The sequence below is a fragment of the Chelonoidis abingdonii genome, chromosome 15, assembly GCF_003597395.2.
Source record: "Chelonoidis abingdonii isolate Lonesome George chromosome 15, CheloAbing_2.0, whole genome shotgun sequence".
In the NCBI taxonomy this organism is placed as follows: domain Eukaryota; kingdom Metazoa; phylum Chordata; order Testudines; family Testudinidae; genus Chelonoidis; species Chelonoidis abingdonii.
Window position 1 is genome coordinate 39028898 of NC_133783.1, and position 13995 is coordinate 39042892.

At 35.6% G+C, this 13995-nt stretch overlaps 1 protein-coding gene across 3 annotated transcripts in view; it reads right to left on the bottom strand.

Moving 5' to 3' along the window:
• Positions 1-1637: 1637 nt before the first annotated feature.
• PPP2R2D (protein phosphatase 2 regulatory subunit Bdelta) overlaps positions 1638-13995 on the bottom strand; it is a 48263-nt gene continuing 35905 nt past the window's right edge. Inside the window, exons 6-11 of one of the 3 annotated variants that reach the window (XR_004376406.2) lie at positions 9272-9449; positions 8190-8354; positions 6386-6555; positions 6214-6305; positions 4340-4448; positions 3712-3799 (exon numbers count right to left, since the gene is read on the bottom strand). Coding sequence is in view for 2 of the 3 variants with exons in the window: in XM_032799696.2 (XP_032655587.1) it covers positions 3520-3799; positions 6214-6305; positions 6386-6555; positions 8190-8354; positions 9272-9449 (885 nt within the window). In the remaining variant the exon portion in view is untranslated. The other 2 variants (XM_032799696.2, XM_032799697.2) reach the window with 2 other exon arrangements.

A 13995-nucleotide genomic window follows, 5' to 3' on the forward strand; every position in this document is an offset into this window, starting at 1 on the left:
AGATTCAGGAGTTACACTTCTCATTTCCTCACATAATTGAAAATTACTCCCTCCTAAAGATTTATCCTCCTCCTCAGAAATGTTTGCATAAAATAAGGATCCTTATTTCCTAAGCTGAACATTTTTACCTGCCAAGATGAGAGCTTGGGACTTAATTTCTCTTGCAATAGTTGTAGACAACACATCCAGGCTTGAAGAACTCAATTTAAAAAAAAATTTGACCCATTTTATTGATGTATTTGTAAGCATTTTTCAATTTATCAATTTAAATTTTGACGAGGGGGTGTCAGACTATTGAAATTCAGAAAATTAAAAGTTAAAATTGCCACCACACACTAAGTATATAGCCTTAAAAAAACAACACTAATAAGTTCAAGGAGCATTTTTCTATCTTTACCTATCTGTAAATTTCTATCATCGAATTTTTTTTTTAAAATCAGTTTCGGTGTACACAGTGAAATCAACATTTATCAGCTTTTACTGATAAATACTTTAATCCGTCCAGTGCTACACATATCTAATTCTAATAATAGTTCCCCTGTTTATACCTCCCACTTGAAATTGTACTATAGTCCTGTCTCCTTAAGTACTTAAGATACCATGGTGTTGGGTACAGTATAACAACCTCCCTAGAAAACAGAAAATAGAAATCTCGCTCCCACCAGCCCCAATGGAAGTTTTCATCCTGACTTCAACTGGGTCAGGATCAAGACTATTTAACTTGAAAAGAGTAATGTGGTGTTACAAACTGATTTCAGACACCAAACAATTGATTTTATTAAATCACATTTTATTTTCATGCAAATATTTGAAAATTGGAGTGGAAGAATCCCACCCACCAAAAAAGGACAAGAAAAATTGTTTCCAAGTAAGATGCATGTTGAAAGCTTTTCTTGAATCACCAGCTGTTTAACCAAAGAATTTAACAAAAAAATTTTTTTTATATGAAGTAGCCAAATATAATCTCTCTTACAAAATCCTTTAGTTTTTTCCTAATCGCACCTATGGTTTGGTGTTTGCTGGACACAACTACAATGGCTCTATAATAAGAACCTAACTGTATTTACAGTCATCCAGTATGGTGAGATGTCCTTCTGAATTAAGGATCTGACCTTACGAACGTCTAGTCCCGGTTTATACTAGAAAATGAGTTTGGTTTAACTACATTGGTCAAGGGTGGGAGAAATCCATACCCAAGTCATGTCAAGCTGATGTAAGTCCCTGTGTAAACAGCACTAGGTCAATGGAAGAATTTTTCCATCAACCTAGCTACTGCCTCTTGGGGAGGTGGATTACTTATACTGACAGGAGAACCCCTCATGTCGGCCATACATAATGTCTACACTGAAGCACTACTGTACCACTGTAGCATTTTAAGTGTAGAAAAGCTCTTACACATATTTAACTTTGCTCAGTGGAAAATTAATGGGTCTACTCAAGTGAACCAAGTGAAGTGCATAAGAAGTGTTTGCAGGAGATTCTATAGGCTTTTGCTAAATACACGTGGTCATTTCCCTTTCCTAAGAAGCATGCTAATTTAATATGGACGTCTACCTTGAATTATATTGGGGGAACTCTGCTAGAATTTCAATTTCAGAAGCAAAAAAGGAAAAAGTTGTCAAAATACACAGAGCACGTTCAGGTAAACATTTAAAATTTATTAAACTTTTTGGTCAAAATAATTGAACAAGTATATACAATCCCACTGTATTAGCTCTATTATGTATTTTAAGAACAAGGTCAAATCTAATGCTTAAATGACCTAGTTCCACATTTCAAGATTTGCAAATAGTGTCACAACCAATATACAGTATAAGATTTTTATTTAAACTTTATTCATAGAACCCCAAAAAGTTAGCTGTATTTACTAGCTTATTGTGAACAAGAGTGGCACTATGGACATTAATTGAGAGGGAAGGAACAGAGACATTTTTCTCTTGCATATCCATATCTGATTGAGTAATCATAATACACCTTCATTTTTATTAAAAATGGAGTGTAAACCACACTTCTGTATTTCATCAGGGAAGCTCAAAAGTCTAATTTTCAGAAGACGCCTCTGATTTTGCAGGCACATTTTATAGTCCTTACATATCTAGATAATTTGATGCTATTAAAATGAGCCTGCAGTTATTTCAGGTACAATTTTACACCCACACCTATTTTGGGTGAAAAACTGACGGATGAGTTTCAGGTTCTTTTGAAAAAAAAAGAGTACCAAGAATTATTCTTTAATCTCCTGTTGTCAACAGGAACAGACATTACCACAAATGCATTTCATATCAGTATGTAGCCTCCATATAACCTGATCTCATGGTGTCAACAGGTTACAATAGATTAAACTTCATTATGTTGTGCTGCTGCTTGGCATAAGAAGTTATTTTTTTTAACTGCAATGTGAAATTTAATATACATATTATGCCAATTTTTAATATTTAAAATAAAGTATATTTTTTCCAAAACAAAGGTACTAAACAGGTAAAAAAAAAAAAAAGTAAGACACATACCTTATGTGCATATGTCAAACATTTGAGAGGCATCCGTTAAATCTGATTTTGAATTGTTAAAGCAGCAATTTTGTTGAATGTTTTAAGATATTTTTTCCTTCTGTTCTAGGTGGTCTCTTTCTATTATGGCCCTAGATATCTTTATACCAACCTTTTCAATCTCCTACTTTTTGTATAAAGTATGATGTAATTTTACATGAAACCAACACATCTTAAACTAATACAAATTTTGTAGAAACTAATTTCAGAGTTTGAAATATTTCATATTACACGAAACTGTTCATACCTGCCTGTCAAAAATCAATGTTCTGGGACAAACTTTTCAAATCTTCCCATCAGAATTATTTTTCACAACCTCAATACATGCGATAAAAAAATAAAAAGACTGAATACATACTTTCAGATTTAAAAACACTTTTTAAAGTTTGTTATTTTTATTAAGTGGTTTACACCAGAAGGTGTGATTATAGATACAGTTGGTGAGTAAATATACATGGAAATCTGCCTACAAACCCAACTCAAGACCTACCTAAGTGCTCAGAGATAAAAACACCTAAGCCTAGATAAAAGGCCAGAGGAGGAATGTTTACAGGCATAAAGCACAATATATGTTTTGAAAGGCCCAAATATTACAGGAGAGAAAGAGCGCAGAGACAGAAATTACATTTTTATGACAAGTTTTCTTCTTGGGTGTTAAATTTTTGGTCTATAAACTGGAAAGGAAGGCTCAGACTTAAATAAATACATTTGAGTATTGGCCTTTATTGAGCACTGTCCATCAATTCTGCTTCTTGTGGGCTTTTTCTTGTTGAAAATTGCAACTCACATCCCCCCTCACCGAAGGCAGAACTACACCATGAACTCAAAACCAGGCAAGCTTCTCTCCTTTATCTATAAAGGGAAGTAAGTGCATCAATGTTCTTTACTGGTAGGACAACAAGGCCTTCTCTTTTACAGAAACAACTGAGCTTAACTATGCAAGAAGACGACTTTGTCCTCAAATAAGCCATCTTTAGTTAATTTTGTCCTGGAATATATACAAGTTATTGGTGGCAGCTACAGCAATGATGTTTTCTGTGGGGTGCCATGCTGTATGAAGGATCTTCTTGTTGAAGTCCAGACTGTCAACACTTATCTCATCTTTCTTTCTCTTACCACCTGTACACACTTTGCGTGGCTTTAAGATGGCACGAGGTTTGCTACTTTCTCTTGATGCTTCTAATGTAATATCCCGTCGTGTGTTACGGTCAAACATCCTAAAGAAATTGTTGTAGGAGCCAGTCATGATAGCACTGTTTAAAACCAGAAAAAAGGGAAATATTTTACTTGGATTACTAAAGACCATAATACATTATTCCATTGCAGTGTGCCTCTAATTTATTTCTTCTGTGCACAGAACAAAATGACTGCCAGCGCTTAAGTTTAAGACTACAACCTTGCACTACATTCTTTTCCCTCTTACTTATGTCCTTCCTCATTGCTACTCCTTTGATCCATCTTCCCACATTATTTATTTAAAATACCACATTCACCACTGCCTTCTCTCCAGCTCTCCCCCCACCCCCTTGCTATCCTACACATCCTCTCCCCTCACTGTCTCTTCTCTTACAGACACAGACAAATCATTCATGACCTTTCCCTGCTCGAGCCCTCTGGACAAGCACAAGAGAAACTGGCTAGTGAAGTAGCAGCACCCTCCCATTCACAGCAGAACTGCCCCTATTCTTACTCTAGTATTATCCCTTCCCTACCCCCTCTTCATCCTACAGCACTGGAAGCAGCCAGGGGGAAAGCTAGTCCTTGAGCAACCACCCAATTCCAGCTAGCAGTACCAGAAATGCAGGGCAGCTCTCCTGCACTGCAGACACTTGGATGTGTATTTCAAAACTGCCTCCTGGAGCCCAAAGCCACTTCCCAGATACCAGTTATCTCTACCTTCCCCTGATGAGAACAAATTATAAAAGTTAATACAAATATCTACATCACAGTGAAAATTTAATAATTGAGAACAGTGTAAAATACGTTGACTTTATCAAAATACAAAGAATACTATACTGATTGGATTATACGGGAGAGGGAAAGAACTTCTCTGGAGCGGAAACAGGGCCACATAATTTGTGTAACAAGGATGATATCAGAGCCCTAACTACAGAACAGGTTTGTTTATATCTAACATTCTAAACCTATGATAGTTCTTTTGACTTTGAGAAATCAAAAAGGTAATGCAGTTAACCTTTTGCCTGCAAAATTCAGAAAATGATCAACTTTGTTGCAAGATATTTAACTCTTGTATTAGCAAAAATGTAAACAGATTGACACCACTCCTTTCTGGAATTTGATACAAGCAGGGTAGGATTGCTAACATTCCATGTGAGATTTTTGCTGTAACCTTAATAATAAGCTCTCTGTCATGGTTACAGATGTAGTTGCACCTCTGTCCTCTTTCTTATCTCACTGAGTGCACTCCTTCAGGTGTTAGGCTCATTCCCATATCTATCCCAGGGTGGAATTTTGCAATACTTCCTCTCCTTGACTGGGACCCAGGCTACAATACCCTATCAAACATTTCTGCCCTGCAGATGTCCCTGTGTTTGGGCATCAGGTTTTTCCCTTCAGGAATCTGTGACCAGAGGTCTATATTGACCAAAGAGCCTTCTTAAAACAAAAGCATTGTTTATTTTGCAGCAGAAACAAAGTGCATGGGGGAAAAAGGATTTTAAAATAAATAAGTCTATATGCATGTCTATCTTATTTAAGAGTCCTATCATCCTATGATGTTGACAGGCAGGTCTAGCTTCCCCAGAAGCCTGGAGTGAGCTGTTATGTCTCATTTTACTCTGGCTCCTTGTAGGTTCTAACTCCCGCTGAAAGCATGTTCCTATTTATACCCTGCTATGGTTCTTTTGTTCTTTGGTGTTTGGCAGGTCCTGGCCAAATCCAGATTTGGAGACTGTTTGGAGACTGAGGCAGAATCAAGCTAGCAGTGCTGGCATTGTCCCTTAACAACTCTCCAGTGTTTGCTGATAGGTAGCTCTCTTGAGCCATTCTTCTCCTTCCTGCCTGTATTTCAGACACACCTCTATTGAACTAATATATCAATATATTCATGTAGTAAACACCCAATAATCAGGGCAACATACAGTATCAATAAGTTATCACAGTGGAGCTCCAAACTACTGCACTCTTGTATATCACTTTTTATCCAGAAATTTTAAAAACATTTTCATGGATCATGTAAGAAAACAAAAGCTAGAAGACATAAAACTGAGTTATATAGTTACCTCTGTTTCTACATGTATCATTTCCCTTCAACAACAAATTTAAGGACAGAACCCAACAGAACGGTTGGAAATAAAATTAAACAAAAACTGATCTTTCAAAATATTGAAAACCAGTTATTTTTTGTCTTATTATTTCAAAAGATTATGAAAAAAAATGGTTTCAGGATAGTTTTAAAGTCGAAATCCAAAAAAAGCTAGTTGTATGCAACCGCAGCAATAATTTATACTGAAATAGGGTTAATTGAGAAAAAGTTTACATTGCCTTTGCCACCTCTTTGAGGATGCAAAAGAAACTTTAAGACCCTAATCTTGCACACTGAGTTCAAAAGGACTTTTCACATACTTTACATAAGCATGTATTTAAGTGTTTTCAGGATTGGGGACTAAATTTCTGAAATTAACCTTATTTCACAAGTTAACCTTACCTATCAGAACCATTCCAGCAGCACTCAAACTTGTCAAAGATGCAGTCATTTTCATACAGAGAACAAAGCTTGCTTCGAAGATATTCATGAACCTTAAAACATTTAAGGAAGTATTAGACAGATCTAAAAAAGAAAGATAATATTTTTTAATTTAAAAAAAGCAACACTTTACCTGATATGTCTCTACAGGCCTGTTTTCCATATTGAGATCCCACACTTTAACTGAAAGGTAGTCTCTTGTCATCATGTATCGACCACTGTGACTGAATTTTACATCAGATATTGAGGAAATAATTTCTGAAAAGAATGATCTGCTGCTAGGATCTTCAGGCTCTTCAAAAACTGTAAATAAAGATGTAAAGTAAAACTGAATCCAATACACCAAATTTTACAAATGGCAATGTTATTCAGTATTTACATATTTTAAAATCATGGACCTGAATACTAAACCCTCCATTTAAAAAGAAAAGAGAAAAGAAAAAAGAAAAGAAAAGAGAGAACAGAAAAGAAGACCATAGCCCCGCTTAGTTTTGTAGGATTTTTTTTTTTTTTTTTTTTAAAAGGTGATTTTTCTTTAAAAAAGACACTAAGTTCTCATAGCTAGTATCACTAGCTGTTAAGCTCCAATGGGTTCTCCCATTAGGACATATCAAGAAGCTGCAATTCCTGGAGTTTGAGAATGAATGTTAAGAAGTAGAAACTAACAAAAAATGGTATATGAAGTTAAATTCAGAAGTCGCTGTGTTCCACTAGGACTACCGATTTTCTATAACACTATGATAAAGTAAATCTAAAATTTTTTAAAACATGAAACAATAAGAGAAGTCAGCATCTCCAGTATACATTTCTTTTACAGATCCCACATATTTTAGTGGTGCTGTAAGGTACATGGTTTATTTATAAGTGAATATAAATTGCACCACACACAAAATTTACTGAAAGAGCAAGTTTGTATTTACACTGAAATTGCAAGGACGATCTTTGTCTGCTTTCTTGAAACATACGTTTTGGTTAGGTTGAAAGTTATTTACTCTTAATTTTTCAAATCAATGACAATACGAACCATTCAACACCAAGGGAATAATACCAAAGTTCTTTCTTACAAACCTTTTATAAAAATCATAGATTACTGTACGTTTTACAGAGTAAAGGAAACTATCAAAAATATGACAAGTTAGATTGGCCACTGACATTTCCAATTATATAAGCTAAGTTGACTAAAAAGGAAATGCATCATACCATACTTGCTACAATGTTTAAGCGTTTTCCTTCCACAATAAAACACCTCATCTTTGCTACAGTATATGAGCTTACCTGGAAATATCAATGCAATTTAGGTCAACCCCAGGAAGTAGATATATATAAAACCATTACACAACTGTAATACAACCAAAAAACAACAGGCTGTGTGTAAAGATAGGCCCTATTCCTTATGGTGGAAATATAAAAGCTTTCCTCACCTATATGAGGCTGTGCGGCTCAGTGCTTCAAAAACACTGGCCTTTCACCTCTGGGAACTGGCTTCAAATCCAGCACAGATCATTATGAATAAAATTCATTCCGATAGCTGTAAATGGTCACAAATGAAATGGGTTCTGGCAGCCTCAGCCCAGTTCCTAATGCACAAAGGTAGATGTCAATAAACTGCCCTGAACTGGCGCTTGTTAAGCAGATACCTTTGAGAAGCACCAAGACTGAGTCTGGACAGAAGACAGGTCTCACTGGTGCCAAAAGCACTTGAGTCACATCATCAATTGTCTCATGCTACACTTCTGCTTGCTGATGGCCTAGAACAAGACAATTAAAATGTTCCATTCTACAAAACTATGACTCTTTACCTTTGTAAGTTCTTTATCAATAAGCAGAATTTGACATTTTAATGTTTGTTTATATAAGTAGAATACCTACACCGTCTCGTGTTGTATATGACAAACAATTCTATAAAGCAAAAAGATAGAATATTCTAAGTTACTTACATTTTGAATGCCTATCACAGAGGGCTGAAGAACGCATATCACAGAGTCGTATAGTTCCTTTGCTACTACTGTAGACAAACACATTACAATGATGTGGGTGAAACTCTGCGGCAGTAATCACTTCTGTTAGTTCCTCCATGTTAGCGGGCTTAATATCTACAATGTCTGAAAGTTTGTTGGTAAAGGCAACAAATAGCATTTCACTTTTATTGCTTCTAAAATAAAATTTCAAAAAAAAAAAAAAAAAAAAAAGGTTAATTATGATTCTAGTATATTTTTAGAAGCATAGGGTGAGTTCTTCCCTTCTGCTTTGGGACATTTACTCATTGTAAAAGGACAGGAGCAGCATAAAAATAATCCTGGGCTGGTCCTAGAATCTGTACCCTACAAACTAAAAATATTTGTGTGGAATTTTTTTGCAGGATCTTACAAACTGAACGGCCTTCGTTCCCCTTATGCCCTAAAACAACTTAATGGCTATTTTATATTTCTTTCATCTTTGCTTTTATTGCAGACACCTATATTACTTGCTAAAACATCTCTTGGATCATATTGGCCTGAGATGGGCAGCCTTAAGCCATAGCAAAAGGGTCACTTTCAATATTGTTTGCAAGGCATATCCATACTTGGTATGCAAAATTCTAAGTTTTTACTTTATATCAAGATTAACATCAGACTACACAGCTGACACTTTGAATACAACAGGAGACAGAACTCTCTAGCAAAATGGAATTCTTTATTTTACATATATTATCAATAAGCTCATTTAATGGAAGACTGACCCCCACATTTAAGATATATGGTCCCAGCATTTCACTTCATCTTCACTTTCCGCTCTGCAAAATTAAAGTAACTCAACTCTACATATCTTCCTACTTGCAGCTTTCCATTTCAAAAACATGTTTCATTGTGATTTAGTGCATTTAAACTACTGTTTAATTATATGACTAGAGTTAAATGAAAGTATTTAGGGCACTTAACGTCTAGTAAAACTGCAGATATAACAACAAAAATGTTTCTATTAATAGTCAAAACAGAGAAATTTTATATATAATCATAGAATTTATACAGGAAAAGGATACTAAAACTTCTGTCTGTGATTTCTAAATGCCATAGGTTAATTCTTAGGTCATCCGCAGAAAGGTATGTTTCATGATCACTATTTACTGAAATAGAGTTTATGTGATACGTGTGTGCATTTGCAAATATCCTTCGGGGACTTGCTTCTACCATTAGGTCCATGGGTTTCAATATTGGCACCTGCAAAGGACAAGAGAAGATATAAAAACTGACTTTTCTTGTATGTGGGGAAAAAGTTCACTGTAAAGATAAAAAAACTAATAATTTGTGATTCAGAAGTTTACATTAAAGGTGAATTAATTCAGTTACTGTATAAATAGTCTTATTTGCTATTATGTAAAATAATAATGTAGACTACAGAAATCTGATTTTCTTTCTGTATAGGAACACAGTTCACTTAGTTCTGGGGCACTTTTCAAATAGACTAGGCAAAAAAATATAATCAACAGTTGCACACTCTACTCTGACTTTCCATATTAGCAGTCACAAACCAGATCTCCGATTGTCATTCTTTTGCATTTCAAATATGTAAGGCTCTCCCATACTTCCCCATCGAGAGATAAGTACATGTTCATATGGAACAATCTGAAGACACTCAATTTGAAACTCACATACCTGAAAATAAATCTTCTGTAGTTACTTGTAAGATCTATAACAAAAATTAGCTGAACAAAAGAGATCTAAGACTGTTTACTTTGAGCATCTGATAGCAGTTGGTGCACTGTTTCTCCTCTAAAAATCAGTTAATCCCTTCTACACAGCAACAAGGGAGCTGAAAAACCCTTAAAACAACATTTTAAAATGGAATGAAAAAACTATTTGAAAGATGAACAACAAGAAAGTTAATTTACAAATGAAATCAACTTGACCGTGTCCTCATAACATAATCTGATGCTCTTTTTACTGAACTACTGACAAAATTATTTTTTAAAACACACCAAGTGGAAAGGTAAGAGAATGGAAACTTTTTTTTTTTATTTTTTAAAACGTAGATACAAGGTTTCTGGAGTTGCCACACATCTTGTTTATTATATAAAAAAATTCTTCTTCTTGCCACTAATGATTAGTCACATTTTAAGATTTAAGGTTAAAACGCAAGAAAAAATATAATTGATGAAGTGGAGTGCTAGGATGAGGTGGACTAAAAATAATATTTCAGGGTACATGACTTTTATTATAAAAGAACAATCAAAATCCAGAACACTAGAATTAGTGTAATTAAGGAAAGGTTAAGCAAAATCTAAATTACAATTAATGCAGTTAAGTGTGAAATTCTCTTAACTCCTGGCTGCAAGGCTGCACAGAGGAACAGTGGACAACACAGAGGGCTTCCACTCTCCATGCCCAGGGGAGAGACCTTCTGTGCCAGTTTTGAAGATCAGTACTGAAGGAATGGGGATGTCTTTATGTGAATGCAGTAAGCTTAACACTCCAATTGCTACAATTGCAATTCTGGAGTACCTGCTGTTTGGAGGGGAAGTCACTATATATCACATTGACAAAGATACATTCCCTGCATAGTTATTTAGGTTTTATGTGGGTGAAGCAAATTTCTTTAAAAAGGAAAAGGGTGAAGTAAAATTCACTCAATGAAATCTAAAAGTAACTTTTGAGACTAGAATGTGAAAATGAAATAGCATCAGGTGAACATATTAAGAGACCACTTGAATCATTCCTGGGTGATCAATCATGAAAACATACAAGTGTAAATATCACCAAATCTCAAATAAAAGGTACATGTGTTATTAATAAGTTACTGATGAAACTAAACCCTAAACCACAAAGCTTTCTAGTAACTGTGCTGTGCAAGTAGTTTTTACTACTTATGGCTACGGGACGCTAAGAAAAATATTACCTACACATACAATCTTGCTTTGGAAAAATGACTTGACCTATTATTGTAATTTGATTGGGTTGTGACTGGCTTTAATAATACTGTCAGTAATAAAAGCACATGACCAAAAGTAGAAAGCTCTCTTATTTCTGCTCTCAAAGAATTTTTGAAGTATAATAGAACCTCAGAGTTAAGAAAAACACAGAATTACAAACACTGACCAGTCAAGCACACATCTCATTTGGAGGCAGATGTAAGCAATCAAGTAGCAGTAGAGGGGGGGAAAACAAAAACAAATACAACACAGTATTGTGTTAAACTACAAAAAAAAGGGGAAGCTTACAAAAACTGTAAGGTAATGAAACTGTTTCTGTGCTTGTTTCACTTAAATTAAAATGGTTAAAAGCAGCACTCTTTTTTCTTTTGCATAGTAAAGTTTAAAAATTGCATTAAGTCAATGTTCAGTTGCAAACTTTTGAAAGAAAAACCATAATGGTTTGTTCAGAGTTATAAACAACTTCCATTCCCGATGTGTTTGTAACTCTGAGGTGCTACTGTATTCGGTCTTGTCTTGACACAGCATTGAATCTTTCTGCAATGGCTTTATATATTAAAAAGGGTAAATCAGGATTAGGAATGGATCCAGTTCTTAGTTTACGATGGTGAAATAGAAGAAAATGTTGTTATTGATAACATTTCTTTGCCTATTAAAAACATTAAATCGACAAAAAGAACAGGAATACTTTTGGTACCTTAGAGACTAACAAAATTATTTGAGCATAAGCTTTCGTGGGCTACGGCCCACTTCATCAGATGCATAGAATGCAACATACAGTAAGAAATTATCTATACATACAGAGAAATGAAAAGGTGGAAGTAGCCATACAAACTATAAGACTAATTAAGATGAGGTATTATCAGCAGGAGAAAAAAAACTTTTGTAGTGATAATCAAGAAGGCCCATTTTAGACAGTTGACAAGAAGGTAGGAGGATACTTAAAATGGGGAAATAAATTCAGTATGACCTAGCCACTCCCAGTCTCTGTTCAAACCCAGGTTAATGGTATCTAGTTTGCATATTAAGTCAGCAGTTTCTCATTGGGGTCTGTTTTTGAAGCTTTTCTTTGGCAAAACTGCCACCTTTAAATCTGTTATTGAGTGACCAGAGAGGCTGAAGTATTCTCTCTTAGCTCTCGTCCCCCAGCACCCCTACTCTATTGTACTACATTGATGATATCTTCATCTGGACCCATGTAAAAGAAGCCCTTGAGGAATTCCATCATGATTTCAACAATTTCCATCCCACCATCAACCTCAGCCTAGACCAATCCATACAAGCAGTCCATTTCCTGGACATTACTGTGCTAATAAGTGATGGTCACATAAACACCACCCTATACCGGAAAACTACTGACCCGCTATACTTACCTATATTACTCCAGCTTCCATCCAGGACTCACCACATGAACCATTGTCTACAGCCAAGCTCTAAGATATAACCACATTTGCTCCAGTCCCTCAGACGCAGACACACACCTACAAGATTCTCTTATGGCATTTTAAAACTACATACTTACTTGCTGAAGTGAAAAACAGATTGACAGAAGCCAGAAGAGTACCCAAGTCACCTACTTACAGGCAGGCCCAAAAAGAAAACAACAGACGCTACTAGCGTCACCTTCAGACCCGACCAACTAAACTTTCCAGCGCATCATCAAGCTCTATAACCTATCCTGAGATTGATCCTCACTTTCACGGATTCTTGGTACGACGCGTCTTCTTCCAGACAGCCCCAACCTGAAGCAATTACCCATCGCACCACACAACAAAAACCAGTTAAACCGGAACTTATCCTTGCAACACAAAGATCGATGCCATCTGTACACATTTATTACAAACAACACATCATAGGCCCTTCACATTGCCAAGCCATAAGGGGCTGTTCACTCTGCAATTCTCCAATGTGATATATGCCATACTGTGCGGCATGTCCCTTGCCATGTTACATTGCAAACAGAAGTTCTACACAAGGATAATGAACAACAAATCTGACATCAGGAATCGTAACATTCAAACCAGTTCTGATACTATCGAACTCTGGTGGTCATTCAGTAACGATGTAAAGATAGAAATTATTGCAACAGAAGCTTTCACAACGACTCCAATGAAGAACTGTGGCTTATTTATGCAGACTAGTACCATTAACTTGGGTTTGAATAGAGGGCTGGGAGTGGCTGGGGTCATTAACACCTGAATCTATTTCCCCATTTTAAGTATCCTCGCACTTGTCAACTGTCTAAAATGGGCCTTCTTGATTATCACTACAAAAGTTTTTTTTCCCTTCTGCTGCTAATACCTCAATTAATTAGCCTCTTACAGTTGGTATGGCTACTTCCACCTTTTCATGTTCTCTGTATGTATATATATTTCTTACTATATGTTCCATTCTATGCATCCGATGAAGCGGGCTGTAGCCCATGAAAACTTATGCTCAAATAAATTTGTTGGTCTCTAAGGTGCCACAAGTACTCCTGTTCTTTTTGCCAATACAGACTAACACAGCTGCTACTCTGAAACCTGTCATTAAATCCACAAGCACTAAATCAAAACCATCAGGACAAAAATATTTTGACCTTTCCAATTTCAGAACAAGCTCCACTCAAATACAACATCAAATGTCTCTTGTAATGCATCCTTGAAACCATTAAATTTAGACCCAGATGACCAATATGGCCTAACACTTCGCTTTAATTAAAAAATGAGCTGACCATTACATAAAAATATTCTTTAAATTTAATTTTCCCCCAGTGTCAAAGATAACCACCGTACTTTAAATGCAAGTTTATGAATCCACACAAATGCTGCAAGATGGGTCACTAGCACAACAGGCTA